At 41.5% G+C, this 19981-nt stretch overlaps 1 protein-coding gene across 1 annotated transcript; it reads right to left on the reverse strand.

Annotated features, from left to right (window-relative positions):
• Positions 1 to 22: 22 nt before the first annotated feature.
• mrpl39 (mitochondrial ribosomal protein L39) lies at positions 23 to 19742 on the reverse strand. Its single transcript, XM_079582074.1, has 10 exons — positions 19598 to 19742; positions 17171 to 17377; positions 15492 to 15631; positions 14285 to 14384; positions 12349 to 12416; positions 11285 to 11397; positions 11011 to 11076; positions 8518 to 8671; positions 7013 to 7060; positions 23 to 207 (listed from the first exon to the last, which is right to left on the reverse strand). Exons 1-10 carry the CDS (start codon positions 19632 to 19634, stop codon positions 139 to 141), a joined length of 1002 nt encoding a protein of 333 aa, XP_079438200.1. The 5' UTR covers positions 19635 to 19742; the 3' UTR covers positions 23 to 138.
• Between the last annotated feature and the right edge of the window lie 239 nt (positions 19743 to 19981).

Below are 19981 nucleotides of genomic sequence, written 5' to 3' on the forward strand. Positions count from 1 at the left end.
CAGATACAGAAGAGAACTTACATTTCATAACATTTTCTTTATTTAAACAAAACAGGCTTTACAATAAACATGTCCGTTAACTTTATCGTATTGATTTTTGAATGTGGACAGTAAATATACAGTTACAGGTGCAGATCTTCATTGGCTGGATGGAGCTGGAAGTGAAGGAGGAGGAGGTGGAGTCGCACTTGAATCTGGGACGACAACCTACAAAAACAAAACAAAACACGGAATTAAAAGGTTTCCAAAGTTTTAGGAAAAAGCTGGTTAGTTCTGCCTTGAGGTGAGCAAAACATAGTGTCAGATTTTCAGAATAAAGAGTAAAGTAACGAGCTAGTTTTGCATTTGCAGGTAATCTAGTACTTGTTTCAGTCCTGATCTGTGTCCTCCAAGACTTTACATCAAGTCAGCAACAGAGTTTTCAGGAGGCTGAACTCCCTCCCCTCCCTGTGCTCCCAACCCTCTCGCGCCACAACGAGGACGAGAGAAGGAACTAGTTCGATTCATTGTGAAAAAAGCCCGATTGGAGCTGGAGCTCGCCCTCGCCGCCCGCTGAGCCTTTGGCAGGATCGGTCCTTTCAATGTCATCAACAAACTCTAGCATCATGTTATTGAGGAAAACTGTACAATTTATCCAACTCAAACTGACGATGTTGCGTGTTACTATTTACATCTGTCACTACGGATGAAAAAGAGCCTTCTGAAGCATTTACAGAAATGTTGATTCATGTACATTGTCCCGGTCAAATAAATATATAAATAAATAAATAGGGCTGAACGATATGGACAAACTTTAATATCTCGATATCGATACGATATAAGTATGGGTAAGGTGAAAACCAAGCATTTTTCAGAAACATAAAAACATAATAATAAAGAGAGCAGTTTTATTGATGAAAATCGATATGGCTTGTATCTTGCTTTTTCGATTTTAATGTTTTGAACGCTCATATCTTGATATCGATACGATAATGATATATTGTTGCTTGTTTGATATTAATATCTTGAATGTTCATCAATACGATATATCTTTCAGCCCTACTTTGTAACGTGTAAGAGCACCTTTAATAGACGTGGGCCAGTTTACAGCAGGGATGTCCAAACTACAGGCTGCGGGCCAATTGCGGCCCGTGGCCCACTTTTAATTGGCCCGCTGCAAATTCTGAAAAATATAGATTTTTTTAATATAGAATTAATATATATGAAATAAATGAAAATCCATTAACAGAAAGCTGTGATGAAGGCTGTTTTTACTTTAAGCATATTCAATTAAAAAACACATTTAAATGAATTATAATTTAAATGAATGAATAACTTTAATACAATAGAGGTGAAATTGCGCGGCCCAGTTGTTTGTTTATTTTTCTGAATGTGACCCTGAGTGAAAAAAGTTTGGACAGCCCTGGTTTATAAGTCAACGATAGGCCTGTAGTTCATGCTCATTATTGTTGCATTTAACTGTGATTTGTCCACAAACAAAATAAAGCTCAGAGGTGATTTATTTATTGTGCTATTATTGAATACATTTACTGGTATTGGGGCTTTTTCATCAATTTCTAATCCTTTTTTCTGCATTTTCATCCTCATTCACATGTCGTTTTTGTCGCTAGATTGACACGTGTTTTAGATTTGGGTAAAGTGGAACAGGAGAGAAAGAATCTGGCGGCGTCTCTTGTTGTGGTAATCTGGGCTCAGCCTCTCGTGACGCAGGTGAAGGGCACTTTTATGAGCGGACACAGTAAAACCAGAGGACAGACACATTAGCAAATGACTTTATGGAGGAGGACAATATCTGTAAGAGGCGAAGGCTAATAAACCACACGATCGATACGCGCGCAATTAAAGGGACGGCAGACGTTCGGGCAAACACCGAACGGAGGATTTTCTGACGAGGGTTAAGATTTATTTATAACTTATGTACGGGGTTTATGCAGGTATAGCAGCGAGTCACAGTTAATGCCTTTTAAGACACTTTCATGCCCCGCAGGTTCAATATTTAACATTTACTCTTTTTTTCACTTAAAGGGATGAGGAGTGAAGGGGAAACTTGGATATTCAAAACAAAATGGACTCAACAGGGCAATTTAGGAATGTAAATGTGTGGAAAATGTACAGAAAGAGCTTGGATCATATTTTCTATGAACTTTTTGGAGGAAAAAAGTCGGTTAATGGCATTATAATGAAAGAAACTGAGATTAAAAACCTGTTGGAGTCACAGTGAATGCTTTCTAATGATATGTAAGGCACAGTTTATCAAATGACTTGAGGAAAAATACGGTGCAAGTTTCACTATATGGTATTTTCTTTAATGTATTAGTACGTATTATGCATTATTGGTTTAAATTAGAGTAAAGTGTTATTGTAGATATGTCGGGTGTGTCTTGAGGGTGGAGCCAGGTGTGCCTTTAATACATATATTAACTTATTTATCACACACAAATAAAATAATGTCTAAATTGGGTCCATATGGAAGTTTATTCACAGCAGATTGTTCAGCAGAAGCGAAAAAACGGCAGTTGTAGCTTGCGCTAGCTAGTGTTTTGCATCAACACAATGCTAACATGTAGCATCACGTTAGCACTCTCCGTTATTTATGTATTTATGGGCTGTTGAACCACTTTGCTCCTCTCCATGTCTTTGTATCTTTATTTAGTAGAAAACTATATTCATAATTCAGAGTTTGTTTAAGTAGTTCTTGAATAATTAGAGAAAGTTTGAAAACAGTTAAGGGGGAAAACAATTGAGATCTGAATCTAGACTTTCTCTAATTATTAAAAAAAAATACTTCAACAAATGCTGAATTAGAATAGAGTTTTCTACTGAATAAAGATACAAAGACATGGAGAGGAGCAAAGTGGTTCAACAGCCCATAAATACATAAATAATGGAGAATGCAAACGTGATGCTACATGCTAGTATCGTGCTAATGCTGGTTACGACTGCCTTTTTCTCGCTTCTACTGAACAATTTGGGCATATACTCTTCACTTTATTTATATGTGATAAATAAGTTCATATTCCACTAGAAAATGGCTAAAAAGAGTGAAAAATTGTGTTTCCCAAAAGATTCCATTTTCCCCCACAGTGAAGCCACACCCCCTTCTACAACGCTATGCCACTTCCTGTCTTCTTAAAAAATGTCAAACTAAAGAAAGTTGAGTAAAATGTTCAGCAAAAACTAAAATATAATTGAGTTAATTGTGTTTTAGCAAAGTGTAAGGTGTCGTAATACACTTTAAGGCCGAACAGCTTCTGACTGTGTTTTGAGCTTTGTGGATAAATCCTCCCGTCTAATCGTGGAACCATTGTGGAAACTTGTGTTATTGTGTAGAAAGGAAATCACCTCCACCTCCCTCAAGTAAACAAAAATAACCGTAAGTCTGGACCTTCTTTTCATTACTCACCCTGTTAAGCACATGTTAAGGTAAAGCCCAGGGAGCGAAACCCTGCTACACTTTCAGCTTTCATACAAAAGATAAAGCATCTCGAGCATAAACATGATCATTAATAAGGTGTTAGTTATTATGAAGTGTGATCAAAAAAATCCCAAAACTTTGTCCTGTAGCTTCAGTCACTATAGGGCATCTGACACAGCAAAACGACCACAGCGAGCAATAATATCCTAGATGTAATTTTACGTTGCCAGACAGTGCGGTCCCCTGGCTGTCTGAGGGCCTGTCTTTAATATAACCACCTCACATCTGCCCTTCCCTCCTTCCCTCCTTCCTTGCTCGCTGCCTTCCATCCTTCCTCGTCTCCTTGAGTTAATAGCTTTGTGATTTGGGACAGCCGCCGCTCGGCCCGTGCCCAAACCGTGAGATTGGACAGTTCCCGGGCGCCGCTGATGAAGTCTGGAGACAGTTTCTTCAAGCGACATGTTTAAAATACTTCAGGAGACTCGATGAGATTTGGATGTGGGATGAAAATAGCAACACGGCCTAATTATCAATATTGTATTTAGAGCGGTATGGAGCGTATGTACGTGATGTTGCATAAACATGTATTGTAGTTGGAAGGGCAGCACAATTAACCTTTGTTTGAGTTTTATTCTGCCTTGTGCCTCTGCCATTCGAGTAATAGCCATGTTCTCCAATCAGAAGGATGAAAAAACACTTTCCAAGTTCCAAGAGGAGAACAGACTAAAGGAGAAATGTCTGTTTATTTCGCTCATTAAAGCAGTACTAAGCAATTCGTGCCCCTAGAGGCCATAAGCGCCACTGTGTCGCATCATGTTGCGGTTTTTTACTCATTGTCCATGAGAGTAAAACTACACTGACAGAAAAGACAAAGGGACAGAGGGATATTGTTCATACAGTTACACAATGGAGATCTTTTTTTTTCACTCAAACTTGGCTGTAAATACTGTTTAAGTGACGCTAGCCCACAGTTAGCTTTGCCCGTTAGCCTGTTAGCTTCTTCTGTGTGATTCCATTAGTGTGTATTGGTGAGTCTGGTCAGGAGGCAGTCAAGTTGCAATTGTGGTTTTCTGGCCAGAGACACCAGGGGGAGATGAAAGACCCACTAATCATCCCATTAACACTTGTATTACCCCCAGAGGGACTACAGAAAGGATTTATTAAGGTAAACAAGTTACTGAGTGCTGCTTTAACATTGAGATTCAGCTCCGGTGCGCTACTTAAGAAAGCACCAGCCCCTCACACAAACGCCGCCGCATCACGGAGGAAAGAAGCGTCTAAATGCTCACGCAGCGTTTATCTGCCAGATAAAGCCGATATCGCCAAAATAAAGATCCAGGAGCAGAGAAACTCGGACAGAGGACGATAGAAGCAGACAGCAGCGCTCGCTGGAGAGGCGGGAGAGATTAAGTTAAGTTATCCTGCATTAATCTCTTTAGAGAAATGAGTTCTCTGCATTTGACCCATCCTCAGTATCGCATGGGGCGACCTGTAGGAGCAGTGGCCGGCGCTCGGGGACCACCTCCATGATGTGGGGCCAGGCTGGTGGTCAGAAACACCAGGCTGGAGGATTGAACCTATTGCACATGTTTTTATAACCTACCACTAACCTACGCGGGGAGAACATGCAAACTCCACACAGAAAGGCCCCGTCCAGGTGGGAATCAAACCCGGGACCTTCGACCTGTGAGGCACAAGCACTAACCCGCTGCGCCACCGTGCCAAATGTGAAACCCTCGCTTCAGTCTGAACTGAACGCTTCCAACGCACAAATATAAGTAAAACGTATTTAACAGATCAGAAACCCGCTTTAGTTGAGCATAAGTTGTGGAGTTAAGGAAAAGTACTGATTTTGCAGAGTTTGCTTGATTTTACGTGAAAAGTTGCGAAATCCTGGAGGGCTGGTTCGACCATAGATATAATAATTAGAGTGAGATTAAAACCTATTCAGCCCCATTTATAGAAAAGGTCCTTAAAGCTTTACTAAACGTGTTTAACTTAATAAATCCTTCCCGTAGTCCCTGTGGGGGTGATACAAGTGTTTATGGGAGGATTGGAGGGTCTTTCATCTCCCCCTGGTGTCTCTGGACAGAAAACCATGTTTGCAACTTGACTGCTACTGGTCCGGAGCCACCAATACACACTAATAGAATCACGAAGAAGAAGCTAACATGCTAACGGGCAAAGCTAGCTGCGGGCTAACGTCATTTAGTTTGAGTGAAAAAAATGATCTTCATTGTGTAATTGGATGTACAATATCCCTCTCTCCCTTCGCCTTTCCTGTCAGCGTAGTATTTCCTCTCCAGGACAATTAATAAGTTAAAAAAAATCGTAACTTGCTATGACACCTGCAGTTGCGCTCATGGCCTCAAGGGGCAAGAGTTACTTAGTACTGCTTTAATGGCCGCTCAGACTCCTCCTACACAGCCTGTTCCTTAAAAGGGCAAAAGGGCGGGAAGAGGAGCCTCCACAGAGCTCCAGAGCTTGACTGACAGGCTCAGGAGCCAGTCAATGCACTGAAAATGCTTCCAACTTTCTGGCTGATAAACAAAAACCAGCGTGGTTAAAAATATTTCACCTCCCCCAGCGTGGTCACATGGGTCATAGCGATTTTGTAGAAAAAGAAAAACTCTATGGAGCCAGGCTTTTAAGCCATTCTTAGGATGTCGGAAGTCTCATTAGAGTCAATGCTTCCAAGTGTCTCTTGGAGTCGCCCCTGGCCACAAGGGGGCGGTATTACAGCAATGTCAGCTCCCCACTATGAGGACCAAAGAGAAGCACGTTCCTCACCCATATCACACATTAATAGTGTGATAAACTAGCGCTGTTTATATCAGGTTAGGATACACTAAGGCAAGAGGAGTCACATGATTAGTGAAAACAGAATTTGAAGCTAAATGAACAGGCATTTCTTTAGTTGATATAACATCCAGTTCATTTTTCAGTCTCCTATTCTACGTCCCTTCTGTCCTTTGAGACCTTGCTCTGCCCCCGTTCCATCCCTCCTTGTCGCATACTAATCCTAACCTTTCAAACTCCCCTAATATTTAATCTGCGACTCGTGTACTTGTTTTAAAACATCCATGCCCCGTTGCATCATTGCCTATTTTTTGCAACAAATCGAAAATATAGGCCACGTAGCATCGGCAAACCATGTCAAAATTAAGCTCCTCTATTAATAAAGAGCCCCGACGACGCCAGGAAACGCTCGCTCGATACGCGTCCAATTTTATCTCACAGCCTACTTTTAATTTCCACGATTTATGCAGAAAACGGAGCCAGCGCAAAACGAACCTGGAGGAGTTTAAAAATACTCTCCTGCTCTTTTCTGGAATGCGACTGGCACTTTGAAGAGCGCATGAAAAGGAGACGCGTTTGCCCTTCCAAAATCCGCCCTCCGCTTTTTTTGAGGTTTGGCCAAAATAAAGTGGCAGAAATAGCAGTAAAAATGTCCTACCTCTGCGCTAAAACATTAGGAGGAGTTTGTGGTCGGGGAGTAAATCAAGGGATTCTCTTTCAAGGCGCTTCCAGGACCTTTGATTTATCTCTCATAATATTAACTGTGAATTTCAAGTAAATGTTGGAGGTTTTTCTCACCAGTTTCTCGGCTCTTCTTCTCAGCTTCCTCCAGACTGTGTGATGCGCCTGAGGAAAGACGACATCATTCATACAAAGCCACAAACAACAGGATTCATGAAAAACAGAATCAAATGACTCGGAACGCCACAAATTAACTAACTTTGGAGTTACTACAAGTACTTGGGAGTCCTACAAGTATCTCGGAACAATTATAGATTGTAAACACTGCGACGACTCGGGCTGGGAACCGTTAAACGATATTAGTCTGGTATCGAAAAAAAAGGTTTAGGTGCAACGAAAAAAGGGGGAAACACAAATTGAAAAAAGTGGAAAAAATTGGGGTAAATTTGGGAAAAAATGTGGGGGAAAAAAACTGGAAAAAGGAAAAAAAAAGTAGAAGTACGAGAAGAAGTAGTAGAAAGTAGAAAGTAGAAGAAAAAAAATGGAAAAAATGGGATCAATTTTGAGAAAATTGGGGGAAAACTTGGGAAAAACAAAACAAAAAACAAAACAAAAAAACAATTAGGGGGGAAAAAAAATGTTTGAAAATTGGAAAAACATGAAAAAAAAATAATAATAAAAAAAAAAATGGAAATGGAGGGAAAAAATGATTGTGTTGGTCATCAATATTTTAAAGGAAAACAAGTGAAACACAAATTGGAGGAAAAAAGTGAAAAAAAATGGGGGAAATTTTGAGAAAATTAGGGAAAAAACTTAGAAAACTTAAGTTTTCTAAGTTTCTCCTCAACTTAGAAAAATGAGGAGACTTTAGGGAAAAAATATGGAAAATTTGGGGGGGAAAAAATAGGAAAAAAATGGCAAAAATGGGGGAAGAACGTCCTCAAACAAATGAAATTTTGGAAAGAAATTAAATGTAAGGGAAAGGAAAGAAATAACATAATTAATAAAACTTTTATGGTTCTATATGACAAATATATTCGTATATGTATCGGAAAAAGGTATCGTTAAAGTACTGTATCGAAAAAAACGTAACGGTGCCCAGCCCCATCAGCGACTGTATTGTCCCTCCTCCTCCTGAAAAACCCTCCTCTGTTAGAAACCAAAACAGCCTGAATCAGCTGGTCAATCGGCCTCAGACCACTTTGGACTTTCTGTACAATAGACAGAGAGTCTGGCACGAAGCATCCTAAAAGACAGAGAGGATCCTTTGCTTCCATCACACTAACTAGAAACCTAACCAAATGTCCCTGATGAAAAACTGACCTGGATCTTTGAGGGATCCTCCATAATCAGGCCGTCTCCTCAAAAAATGCTGTTCCACCTGCTGATGTCATGAGGTGGCTCTCCTCTCTCCTCTCTCCACAAATCACATCTTCCTAATAAACAGCTTCAGCCTTTGTTTGTATTGTTTGTAAGACTTGATTGAAATGAATCTCACGGGTTTTCCATACAAATAGAAACATGATCTTAAAGCCACACTGCGGAACATTTGAACCAGTAATACATCAGATAGCATAACGTGTCCTTCCTGTGGATTGTGAACAGCTTCAGCCGGGTTTTACCTGCAGCTGTAGCGGCAGAGACAGCCCCTGCGCCCGGCGTTGGAGACCCCACGGCCCGCTTCCCAAACTGTGGAGCGCGGTCACCTCGAACTGGGAGCACAGGCCAGTCCGGGAGATCAGGGGTCCGGAGGAGAGCAGCACGTGGTCCCCACATCTGTCAGACAAAAACAAAAGGATAAAGTGTGTTATACAGCTCACTCTGGAACAGCAGGTGGCGCTGTGGAGACGTCAATGAGCAGACAGTCGGACCAGTGGGTCTCAACTGGGATGCCCAAGGACCCAACGTAATTCTAGCATGGCCAAATAACAATTTCATTCCTTTTATGTCATGGAAAATGATGCCAATGTAAAAGTAATTAAATGGAAGGAAAAGGAACAAATTCACATATTATTATTGTACATTGTGAGGAAGCTGGCCACGAGGGGTTGAAATGGGCAGGCAGACTTAATAAAGGTAGAGTTCTCACCAGACATTTATTGCTCACGCAAAAAGGAACTTCTCTGACACACAGATGTCACATACAAAAATGGTTCCCCAGTGACTACAGCAGTCAGCTTTTATACCTCCCCTAATGGGAAAGGACCTCCCACCGGCAGGTACCATTCCTAGTTTCCCCCCTTCCACATGGTTCAGCCTGAAGTTTTTAAAATGGCCGACACCACGCCCCTTCCTTTCTTCCCACCAGATGGTACAGGTAAATGTCTGAGTAAATTAATAAACAACGTTTTAAATGGACAATTATTAACATATACATGAATCTGAGGGTTATTGTTGGCTGGTGTATATTGCAAACGAAGCAAAATAACAAACACACACAATGAGACAAACCCACTTTGTCACATACATGTCTCGTTACCAAAAAACAAGTATCGGAAAAAACCTTTAAAAGTTCCCAGCCCTGTGTAAAAGCCAAACCATCAAAGTAATAAGTTGATGATCACAATAATAAGAGTCTCATTAGTTCTTGAGTAGAATTGACAATTTATTTATTTTATTTGACATTTATTTAACCAGGAAAGTCCCACTGAGATTAAGAATCTCTTTTCCAGGGGAGTCCTGGCCTATTGTACATGTTTTAGTGAGAGTTTTAGGAAACCGACGCAGACATGGTGAGAACATGCAAGCTCCACACAGAAAGACCCCGCCCAGGTGGGAATCGAACCTGGGACCTTCTAGCTGTGAAGGCCGCCAGAGCTGGACATTAGTTCCAGTTAGGGATGCAACGACTCCCGATGTTATATGGAATTATTTGATACGTCCTTTTCGATTCAATACGCAAAAGACGAAGGAGATGGTGATCGCCTTCACGAGGAAGCCACTACCGCACACACCGCTGAACATCCAGGGGGAGGACATTGAGGAGGTGGACAGTTTCAAGTACCTGGGTGTTCACCTCAACAATAAACTGGACTGGTCCCACAACACCAACTCCCTGTACAAGAAGGGCCAAAGTCGCCTCCACCTTCTGAGGAGACTGAGGTCGTTCGGAGTGAGCAGGCCTCTGCTCAGGACTCTTTATGACTCTGTGGTGGCCTCTGCTCTCCACTACGCTGCCATGTGCTGGGCCCCGGGCCGCACAGAGCGGGACAAGAACAGACTGAACAAGCTGGTCAGGAGGACCAGCTCCGTCCTGGGCTGCCCCCTGGACTCTGTGGAGGAGGTGAGGGACAGGAGGGTGTTAGCCAAGCTCACCTCCATCATGGACAACACCTCCCACCCACTGCACGGGACTGTAGAAGAGCTGAGCAGCTCTCTCAGTGGCAGACTGAGACACCCTCAGTGCAGGACGGAGCGCTACCGCAAAGCCTTCATCCCCACTGCTGTCAGACTGTACAATAAGACTGTGAAGTAACATGTGCAATAATCTCTGTATCAGCTGCACTTTATTAACTCTGAGTGATCTTCTTGAACGCCGACTGTAACAAGTGAATTTCTCCTTTGTGAGATCATAAAGGATTATCTTATCTTATCTTAAATATGTTCAATATCAATTGGGGCTGTCAAAATTAATTGCGATTAATCAAAACCATAATTAATCATGATTAATTAAATGAATCGCATCATATGTTTTGATCAAACACACTTCTCTATCTAAGCCACACAGCTCTTGTATTAACTTCATCTTGTAAACCAGGAGTCTCTGATCTTTTCACACGATGAGATTCTTTTATGAAACAAAGTGACAAAAATTATTTTAATTTTGTCCTTATACTTCATGAACCCGAAAGTTTGATTCTGTCCTAAATGTTCAGCACCAAAGAAAATGTCTCTAAAATGTGACTTGTCTTGGGTGAGCGAGCGAGAAAGTGCTGAAGCGAAGAGCCCCCACGAGCAGCTGCCTGTGACTCCTCCCCCCCCGTGATCTGCCTGAAGGCGGAGGCGGCGACACGTGTTTAGCTGCTGCTGTTTGTTTGTAGCATTAGCAGCTAGTAGGGTTTGAATTGGCAGATCCGAGGAGACCAGGGACAGATCATGTGAAGCTTGTGTGTTACCTGTAAAGCTGCACGGTGCCTCTGGGACTGTTCGACGCCGCCTTCTCCACCTCCTCCTGCTTCCACCTAAAACAAAAACATCCTTTCAGTCACAAAGGGCGGCCATTGTGACGGATTTACAAAGGACCTTTTCAAATGGTAATGGCGATATTTCAAAGCAAAGTCAGTCACTTTTAAGATATTCGTTTCTCTTCCAGTGATTTGTTACATATTAATCCAAACGTGAGGCACAACTTCACGAGCCTGAAAGCATCTTCTTGATTTGTTCTTTCACCTGCTGTGGGAGAAAACCTCGAGGGCCACAGACGGCAGCACGTCCAGAGGCTCGAAGGCCAGGTCCTGGTGGATCAGCAGCTGTGCCCCGCGGGTCAGCGAACGCAACGATTCCTGGAGAGAGAGAATAAAGAGATGTTTATCAGCAATAATTAGACACAACTTTAAAATAAAAGGATGTAGTAAGAACAGCAGAGAAGACAGAGGAAAATACTGTGACCAAATTCATGATTCAGGGCTGGTCTGGTATCGAGAAAAAGGTTTAGGTACAACTGAGATCGAAAAAATGTGTATTAGTAAGAATCGAAAGCAGGTACCGAGAAGAATCTAATAACTTTATATTCAAGTTTTGACGCTGTTGGGGGGAAAAAATGTAAGTTTTTAAGAAAATGGGAAAAAACTTTTTTTCTGCCCTTTTGTGGTTTAAGGAAGTTTCTTGGTTGTTTCACCTCAAACAAATGATACAAATGCCAAAGAAATAAAATGGAAGGAAAATGAATATTCTATATGAGTATATGTGTTTCAATGAGATGAGCTGTGTGCTTTTATTTTGGCGTGCTGGATCGAAACAGGAAGCCAGAATTTGAATCTTAAATCTAATCTTTGTTTTGCTCTTTGGAAAGACATTCATATAAACACATGTCCATCCTCCACATTCGACCTGACTAGTTTTCTTCTTCTTACTGCTCGTTTATACACATTTATAATCTGCTGACCCTGATTAAATCCTCTCTGAATTTCCATTTTCATAACCAAAAACCCGTTTGATCCCTTGGTTCTCACGCCTCCTCTGCAGATTCTAATGTTGGAGGTGAGATCGCGCTCCAGATGTCCCACGAAAACTGGTCATTTTAAAGCATCGCTGCAAAACTAACCAAGAAAAGGGTCTATTTATAACAGACTAATGGAAGAAACTGAAGAAACTGCACAAAGTAATGCATGAGAGTAATATCTTTTAGTGACTCAAGCAAATACTGACCTCTAGTGGTTCTTCTGTGAAGTTCTGGGGAGTGTTTTTATTCTACAGTATTTTTGTGTCACTCATGATGAAAACTCAGACTTTACCTCAGAGGGAGTCCAGGAGTCCAGCTGAGGATCAAGGACCAGGTCGCAGCAAAACGCCCCCGACGTGACTGAGAACGGTGACAGAAATGAACATTACACACAGGCTACAGGGAAACTTTCTAAATTCAGAGATATCAATTTGAAACTTCTGCTGTAGATTACTGACATAAAAATGAGAAAGAAATGTGTTGAAGTTTTCTGTCATTTTCTGTTTTCATATAAAAATGCCCAAAATGTCCAAATTACATAAATGTATGGTTTTATTTTGTGACATTTTAGTTCCAAAGACTTTTCCCAATGGGGATTTTGGATCTTGTTTAGTTTTGTTGTTTTTTCGAAATTCAAAATTCAATAAATAAGGCCGGGAATTAGAAAGTTTGACGTCTGTAGGAGCGACTAATGTGGAGATATTGTCGCACTAACGTGAGAAAAATGCGCTTTGAGAAAACGGCTCTTGACAATTTCCCAAATAATAATAATAATCTATGGAGAAACATTGACCGTTTGAACCGAAAAAGAAATCAGGTACACCAGCTTTAACATACAACCTTTCACCAGGAAACAAAAAAAATCCTATTCTTGACAATAACATGTTTAACCTCTTAACCCTCACCTCAATAAACAGCTTATTTTAAAACTAAACAAGATCCAAAATCTCCTCTGAAGAAGTCTTTGTGACTAAAGGTCAGCACACACTACACGATTTTTCTAGTCTTATACGATTTTATATAGAACGGGGGGTCCACACTACACGACTGGATTCAGTGCGATTATAGAACGTCTGGGGGGTCACACTTAACGACTGAGAATCATAAGAGTGAACACACTACATGATTCAGACAAACAGCTGATGTTTTATGGCTTCGAAAACTGACCCCAAATCCGCAAAGACAGGCCTGTGTTTGTGAGCGGGAAAACGTGTGGGTCCCGATTGGTCAACGGTGTCAACAATGTCACAACACCGCCGCGCTAGCTTACTGCTACTACGAAGCTTCAATGTGGCTATAGTTCTGTCAAATGGAGATAAAAGTTGGCGACACAAAGGAGGGAGACGGACCTCAGCCCAGAGATGGAGGAGGCGGAGGAGACGGCGGAGATAGCGGGGAGAGGCTAGCCGCCGTTAGCAGCGAGGTGAAGCTGAGCAGTTCGTCTCCAAACTCAGTAAGTGCCGCTCTGTTCGTGGTTGAAATGTAGCTGGAAAAGGTGGTTGTCGTGAACCTTTGGTGATATAAAGTTGTGCTGTTTTCGTGTGTGGGGCTGTGGCCATGAAATGAGTTGTTTGTGCCGCTGGTTTAACAGAGAAGTGAAAAAAAGGAGGCGCGGCAGTGTTTTTCTGTCTTTATATCAGTCTGTCATTCACATTTGGGACGGTAAAATCACCCACGGAAAAATCAAACAGGTTTGATTTCCTACAACTGGAGTCTAGTCGTGTCTTTCTACCGCCCACACGACACGATTCGAACGCCAGTCCAGTCATGACCCCCCCACACTACACGACCCCCCCACACTACACGACCCGACTCCGTGTGACCGCCTTCGACTAGACGCGACTCGAGAAGACTCGGCACGACTGAGAATTAGAGCAAAATTGGGCATAAAAGTCGTGTAGTGTGAGCTGACCTTAATACGTCACAAAATTAAACCCTACATTTGAACCTCGATCCATTATTCAGATCTAGCGGCCAAAAATCTGGGAAATTGACTGTGCATAACTTCAAATCATAGGCACACCGCCCAAGAAGTGACTTCCTGTTTCGACCCAGCACGCCAAAATAAAAGCACCATCTTATTCATTAGTTCAACTTTCTCTCTGTCTATCAATGAGGCGAGCTGTGTGCTTTTATTTTGGCGTGCTGGATCGAAACAGGAAGTCAAATTATAACACTACATTTATCATCATCATCAAGTCGCAGTTCATAAAATACTTGTCTCGTACCTGGTACTTCCGGAGACTCGAGCAGCTCCACTGTGAAGTCGTCTTTAAAGGCCGTTTCCAGAACCTGTCCCAGTAGAGCCGAGCACGACCTCCAGTATGCCTGGGGGAGAAAGGGATCGTTACTCAGGAGTAGGGATGGGCACCGTTAAACGGTTCCTACTTGGAACCGACCGAAAAGCTTCGGTCGGAGGCGGTATCGAAAATTTTTAATTCTTTCGGTGCCAACTTCCGGTTCTTTTTCTCTCCAAACGTCAATATATGACCCTCAGTGAGTCTTAAAAAAGCAACATGAACGTGTGCAGGTACTGAGCGGCTTCAGCGCAAATGGAGCGAAGCAAAGATATATTTCATAGATGTAGCCTGACTTATAGCGAAGCAAAGCTATAACTTGCTAAACTTCTGTAATAGAGATGGCAGAGCCGCGTCTGCGTCAGGACTGAGCAGGACTGAGCCAGGACGTGGACTACACCGGGTAAAACCCAGAGCTAAACAAAATCAGTTATGAACCAGGACTAAACCAGGACTGAATTAGAAACTTGAGCTTTTAGTCAAATTGAAAAGCAAAAAAGAGCAGTGACAACAAGTCTTTACCTTTAGCGACAGACCCGGAGGCGGAGCTTACGTGCTCTTGTTTACAACTTAACAGCAGCTGCAGCTAGAGGAATATCAAAGATTGTTTGTTGTTTGTTGAAAGTGAGCGCTCACTCTGTATTAGACATGGTTGGTTTGGTAAATTGTTAGTGGCAGAGTGAGGCTCACACCATATAAGGATCTTTGAGTGTAAAGTTGCTTTCGCTTCGTCGAACAGCGCAGTGTGTTTAGAAAAGTTTAGCTGAAAGAAAACCATGTCCTGATGTGGATCTGTCCTGTCTCTGCAGCTTAAGAGGTAATAACATCCTTTCTTTCTTTTTATCTCTGCTTAAGTGGAAATTGTGCTCAAAACACGAAGTCACAGGCGACGCTGCTGCTCCTGTGTAGCTTCTGCTGTGCCGTTTTAGGATTTTTTCCTGAACTATACTTTTAATACACGTTATTTTTATTGAATTAAAATAACATTGGTATCGAAAAAAGTACCGTTAAGGCACCGGAACCGAAAAGCAGGTATCGTTAAAGTACTTGGTATCGAAAAAAAACGAACGGTACCCATCCCTACTCAGGAGAAGCTCGCTGGAGCAGTAAGAACCTATGTGGACTCTGGGAAGCGCACCTGGTTGACCGGCGCGGGGTCGTCGTCTTTAAACGTGAGCAGTCGCAGCGAGCAGGAGTCGGTCAGAGGTTTGTGAAGAGGCCACAGCTCTTCGTCCACCAGCGCCAGCACCGAGTTATTCACGTGATGTTCCGTCAGATCTGGAAAACAAGCAACAGATACTTTTTACTTAACCTACTGTACATGAAAACATCTGGCATCAAGAACCAGAAAACTGAACAATAATGAGTGGAAGATCTGACAATTTACAATGCCAGGAAATGTGTGGAAAATGGGGAATGATTTGGGGAAAAATGTAGCAAAAATATGGGAAAAAATTGGGAATAAATTGGGGGAAATAGGGAAAATATTAGTAATAAAAAATGAGGAAAAAATTGGTAAAACAAGAAAAGAATTAGGGAAAAAAAAATGTGCAAAAATAGGAAAAAGGTGGGGAGTAAATTGGGTGTAATAGGGAAAACATTAGTAATAAAAAATAAGCAAAAGTGAGGGAACGCCACCGCTGCCCTGGGGCAGACTGATGGAAGCGAGGCAACCAGTCCATTGGCCGCTCCGACCACCAAGCACTCACTCACTGCATTCACCCCAGGCTCCTTTCCCAAACAGTCACTCCCATCCAAGCACCGACCAGGCCCTTCCCTGCTGAGCTCGCAAGGTCTGACGGGATCAGGCACAACAAATGATTCGATTAATGTGTAAAGCACAAGAGCCCAAAGTGCAGCGCAAAAACATGGATTTAGGCTCGTACACAGATTGAATGTTATATTGTTCACGTATCTCTGTAAGGGGAAGCGCTCAAGTAGGGCTGCTCGATTATTTTAGTAATAATTGAAATGATTATTTGTTGCCTTAAAAAAAAAAAAAGATTTATTTATTCATTTTTATTATTATTTTAAAAAACAACTATGGACTACATTTTCTTTGGACAATAAAACCTAATTCTATAAGAGATACCTGCTCCCTGCTGGCCAGCCCTCACACCTGTCCAACAGAGCCGCGCAGCCTGATGACATCATCACACAGCGCTAATGTTTTTATGTCAAACCAAAGCCTGAGCCTTTAGCTCGTGAAATGCGAAGGAACAGAAACAATCATCTCAGCAGCATAAAATAGTAAGAGTTTGTTTGAGCTCCGTTGATCTGCTCCTGAAGAAGAGTTTTAGACTTTTCTACTAAACAAAACCAGTGCCTGAGCAAAGGATGTCGAGGCTTCTGAACAGCTGTTCTCCTTTCAGCACAAGGTGAGCTCTTAACAGTGGTGTTATCTCAAGAGTTAGGTTTAAAAAATATTAGTACGATGTTATTTACAGTTCTGTCAGGCTGCGCTGGTGTTTCAGCTGATCAGACACGTCACACAAACGGAGCAGGATGGACGTTTTGTGCTTTGGATGGACGAGCGAGAGGGCATCCTTAATAATCGTTTGTTCTTATTATTATGCTATTTTTGTGATCGTCTAGTGCAATAATCGAAATCGTAATCGAATTTTGATTAATTGCACAGGCCTACGCTGTTAAGGCGGGGGTTAAGAGGTTAAAAAGTAGTTTTAAGTAATCACAGTGTGTGGTGTGAAGATAGATGCTGAAACAAGCCTCGTCACATCAATGATCCAGTTTGTTTGATGATGTCAATTTGGATGTTTGTTACTTAAGTCCGAGTCCAGATGTGAGGGCGACACTCACGTCTGGCGCAGCTGAGCGGAGTGGACATCCCTTTGTTCATGACGAGCAGCGTCCCGTCCAGCCCCGGGCCCTGCATCTGCACCTCCATCTTCTCAATGCGGGGGAACAGCGCCCTCTGTCGGCTCTGCTCACTGGAAAACACCGCGTTTCGATGACTCCTGACCTCGGGGGCGGCGGGGCGGGCTGCCGCGGCAACGGAGGCGAAGCCTAAAGAGGAAGAAAAACACCGTGAGCAAGAGTTTTGGACTTAAATGCAACACAGCCAAACGAGGTCAAACGCTCTAATATTTCATTGTACCGCCTTTAATGCAAACAGCAGAATTAAAACAACTAAAATGCAACAGAGTGCGGAAAGTGGCATGTGATTGGTTCAAGTTTTCCAGGAGACCCCCCAAAAATGTAGAAATATTGTGAATTTATTTGTATTTTTCTTCACAGATCAACCATAATATCAATGAGTCTTGCAACTTCGCCTCGCTCGGCTGCCTGAACTACAAAGGCCAAAGGGATTGTGGGAAATGAAGTGCTGTAAACACGTTCACTGACAGATGATTGGATACGAGTTGGGTTTTGATCAGAAACGTGTTGCCTCCCGCCTCCTCTTTCCTCATCACAGATCTACTTTGATCTGCAGAAATGCTTCACATGGCCTACATTTAAATCAGCATAAGTTTGTGATTCTAATCCTAAACTGTAAGGGGAGAGTCTATTATTTTGCTGCAGTGATGGGGCGTCTGTCTGGTGTTAGAGAGAAGCACAAATGTTTTCACAAACTTTAAAAATAGTTTCATTCACAAACTCTTTCTAACAAACGCGAGACGCTGCGTGACCTGAGCCTCCTCTCTGTTCTCGGGGCCTTTGCTTAGAGGCGCCTTTCTCCGCCCTCGGACGCCTCCGCCTGGTCTCATCTGGAATCGAGGCGCACGTCATCTTAAACACACCTAATACGTTTGTTAGGCAGTGATGTCATCGCTCTACAACCAGGTCCAATCGCGCTTTAGATATATTCATTATAACTGGATTTAGCTGATTTTAACCTGCTTCAGAGCCGACTACAGGCTCTTTCTAAACAAATGATCACGAAGAAATAATACAATTACTTTGAATTTTCATTAGTGCTGCTTTTCTGGTGTTAACCTCTTAACTCCCGCCTGAACCGAGAGGATCTTCTTCCTCACGTCATCAGATTTTTTCCCCATCTTTTTTTGTTGGGTAGTCAACTCATTTTTGTAACTTTTTTGTCATTTTTTCATCAATTTTGATCACATTTTTTTTTGGTCGTTTTTTTTGTAACATTTTTGTATTTTTTTTTGTCATATTTTGTCACTTTTTTGTCATTTTTTGTCATTTTTTTTTGTCATTTTGTGTCACATTTTTTTGTCATTTTTTTAAAATCAAATTTTTGTCATTTTTTTGTGACATTTTTGCCACTTTTTCATCAATTTTTTGTAATTTTTTTGTCAATGTTTCTCACTTTTTTCTCACATTTCCATCATTGTTTTCGTCTCAGTTTTATTGCTATTTTCACAGCTTTTTTCCAGAAGCTTTTGGACTGGGGTAAAGCCAAACCGGAGAAAATGTGCTCGGTTCAGGTGGGAGGTAAGGGGTTAAATATCAACATATTTTTTCCATACACAACAATATAAAAGAAATATTAAAAAAATCTTCATTCTACCTGGAGAAATGGTGAGCTATATTGTTCGGATTAGATGTAAAACAGTTGTTGGCCTTTTTGTTGTTATTTCAGCTGGAGCTTCAGATAAAGTTGCGTTTTTTGCTGCGTTTACCAGTGAAACTCTCAACAATTTGGACCCGGAAGTACTTCATTATTGCGTGAGTGATGTCATAATTAACGTAAAAAAGACCGAATATTTAAATGAGCAGCGCACAAACTATTTCTTTCAATGTTCAAATGTGTCTGCTTTATAATATACCAAAAAAATAATGTCAAACTTGATTCCACTCAAAGGGAAAAATAACTAAAATCAGGAAGTGTCTTTAAAACCGAAAATAATTAGTGTCGGATGAAATAAAAAGTCCTCAATGTCCTTTGAGCAAATAAAAATGCATATATTTGTTTGAATTACCAACTTACACCACTATTTAACAACTCTATTACACTTACAGCATGTTTCTTTCATTTTTTTCCCGATTAAAACCCTGTTGTACGTAAGATGCTATAGCTAGTTATGTCACTGTTATTTTATGCAAACGCTAATGTATCTAAAATAAAACTAAAATTTAAATAAAGACATATAAATAAACACATAAAACAGTGGTTATTTACAACAACAGACGAAGTTCCCTCTAATTTAAGAAAACAGCATTTATTTGCCCTTTTATTACGAAAACATGTCTTAACGTTATCCTAACTGAAATAACTGTTAGGATCCATTTTGCTAATTTTACGTCAAAGTTAATACTTACGTCGCTGGAGGAGGATGCACGCGCTCTTGGTCGCCATTATAAACAATATTTAGACAATACGTACACAAACTACGGTCTAATTTACGAATATGGTCGATATTTTCTGTTATTGAAGTTCAGTGAAGGACGCCATGCCTGAGTCTGGAGATACTGTGATTGGTGACCGGGTGGGAACTACAACTAAAAGACTAAAGGTTCCGGTTTAAAATATGACGACTGTGCGGCAGATGGCGCTGTTAGGTTTATTGTGGAAAGTTAACCTGCTAATCCCCACATTAACCGAGCACATATTCTGCCGTTTGGCTTTACCCAAATCTAAAAAAAAAGGTGGAAATAGAAAGGAAAAAAATGGATGGAAAAACTGGTTCATATACTTCTAAACAA

This window comes from Gobius niger (assembly GCF_951799975.1).
Source record: "Gobius niger genome assembly, chromosome: 23".
Lineage (NCBI taxonomy): Eukaryota > Metazoa > Chordata > Actinopteri > Gobiiformes > Gobiidae > Gobius > Gobius niger.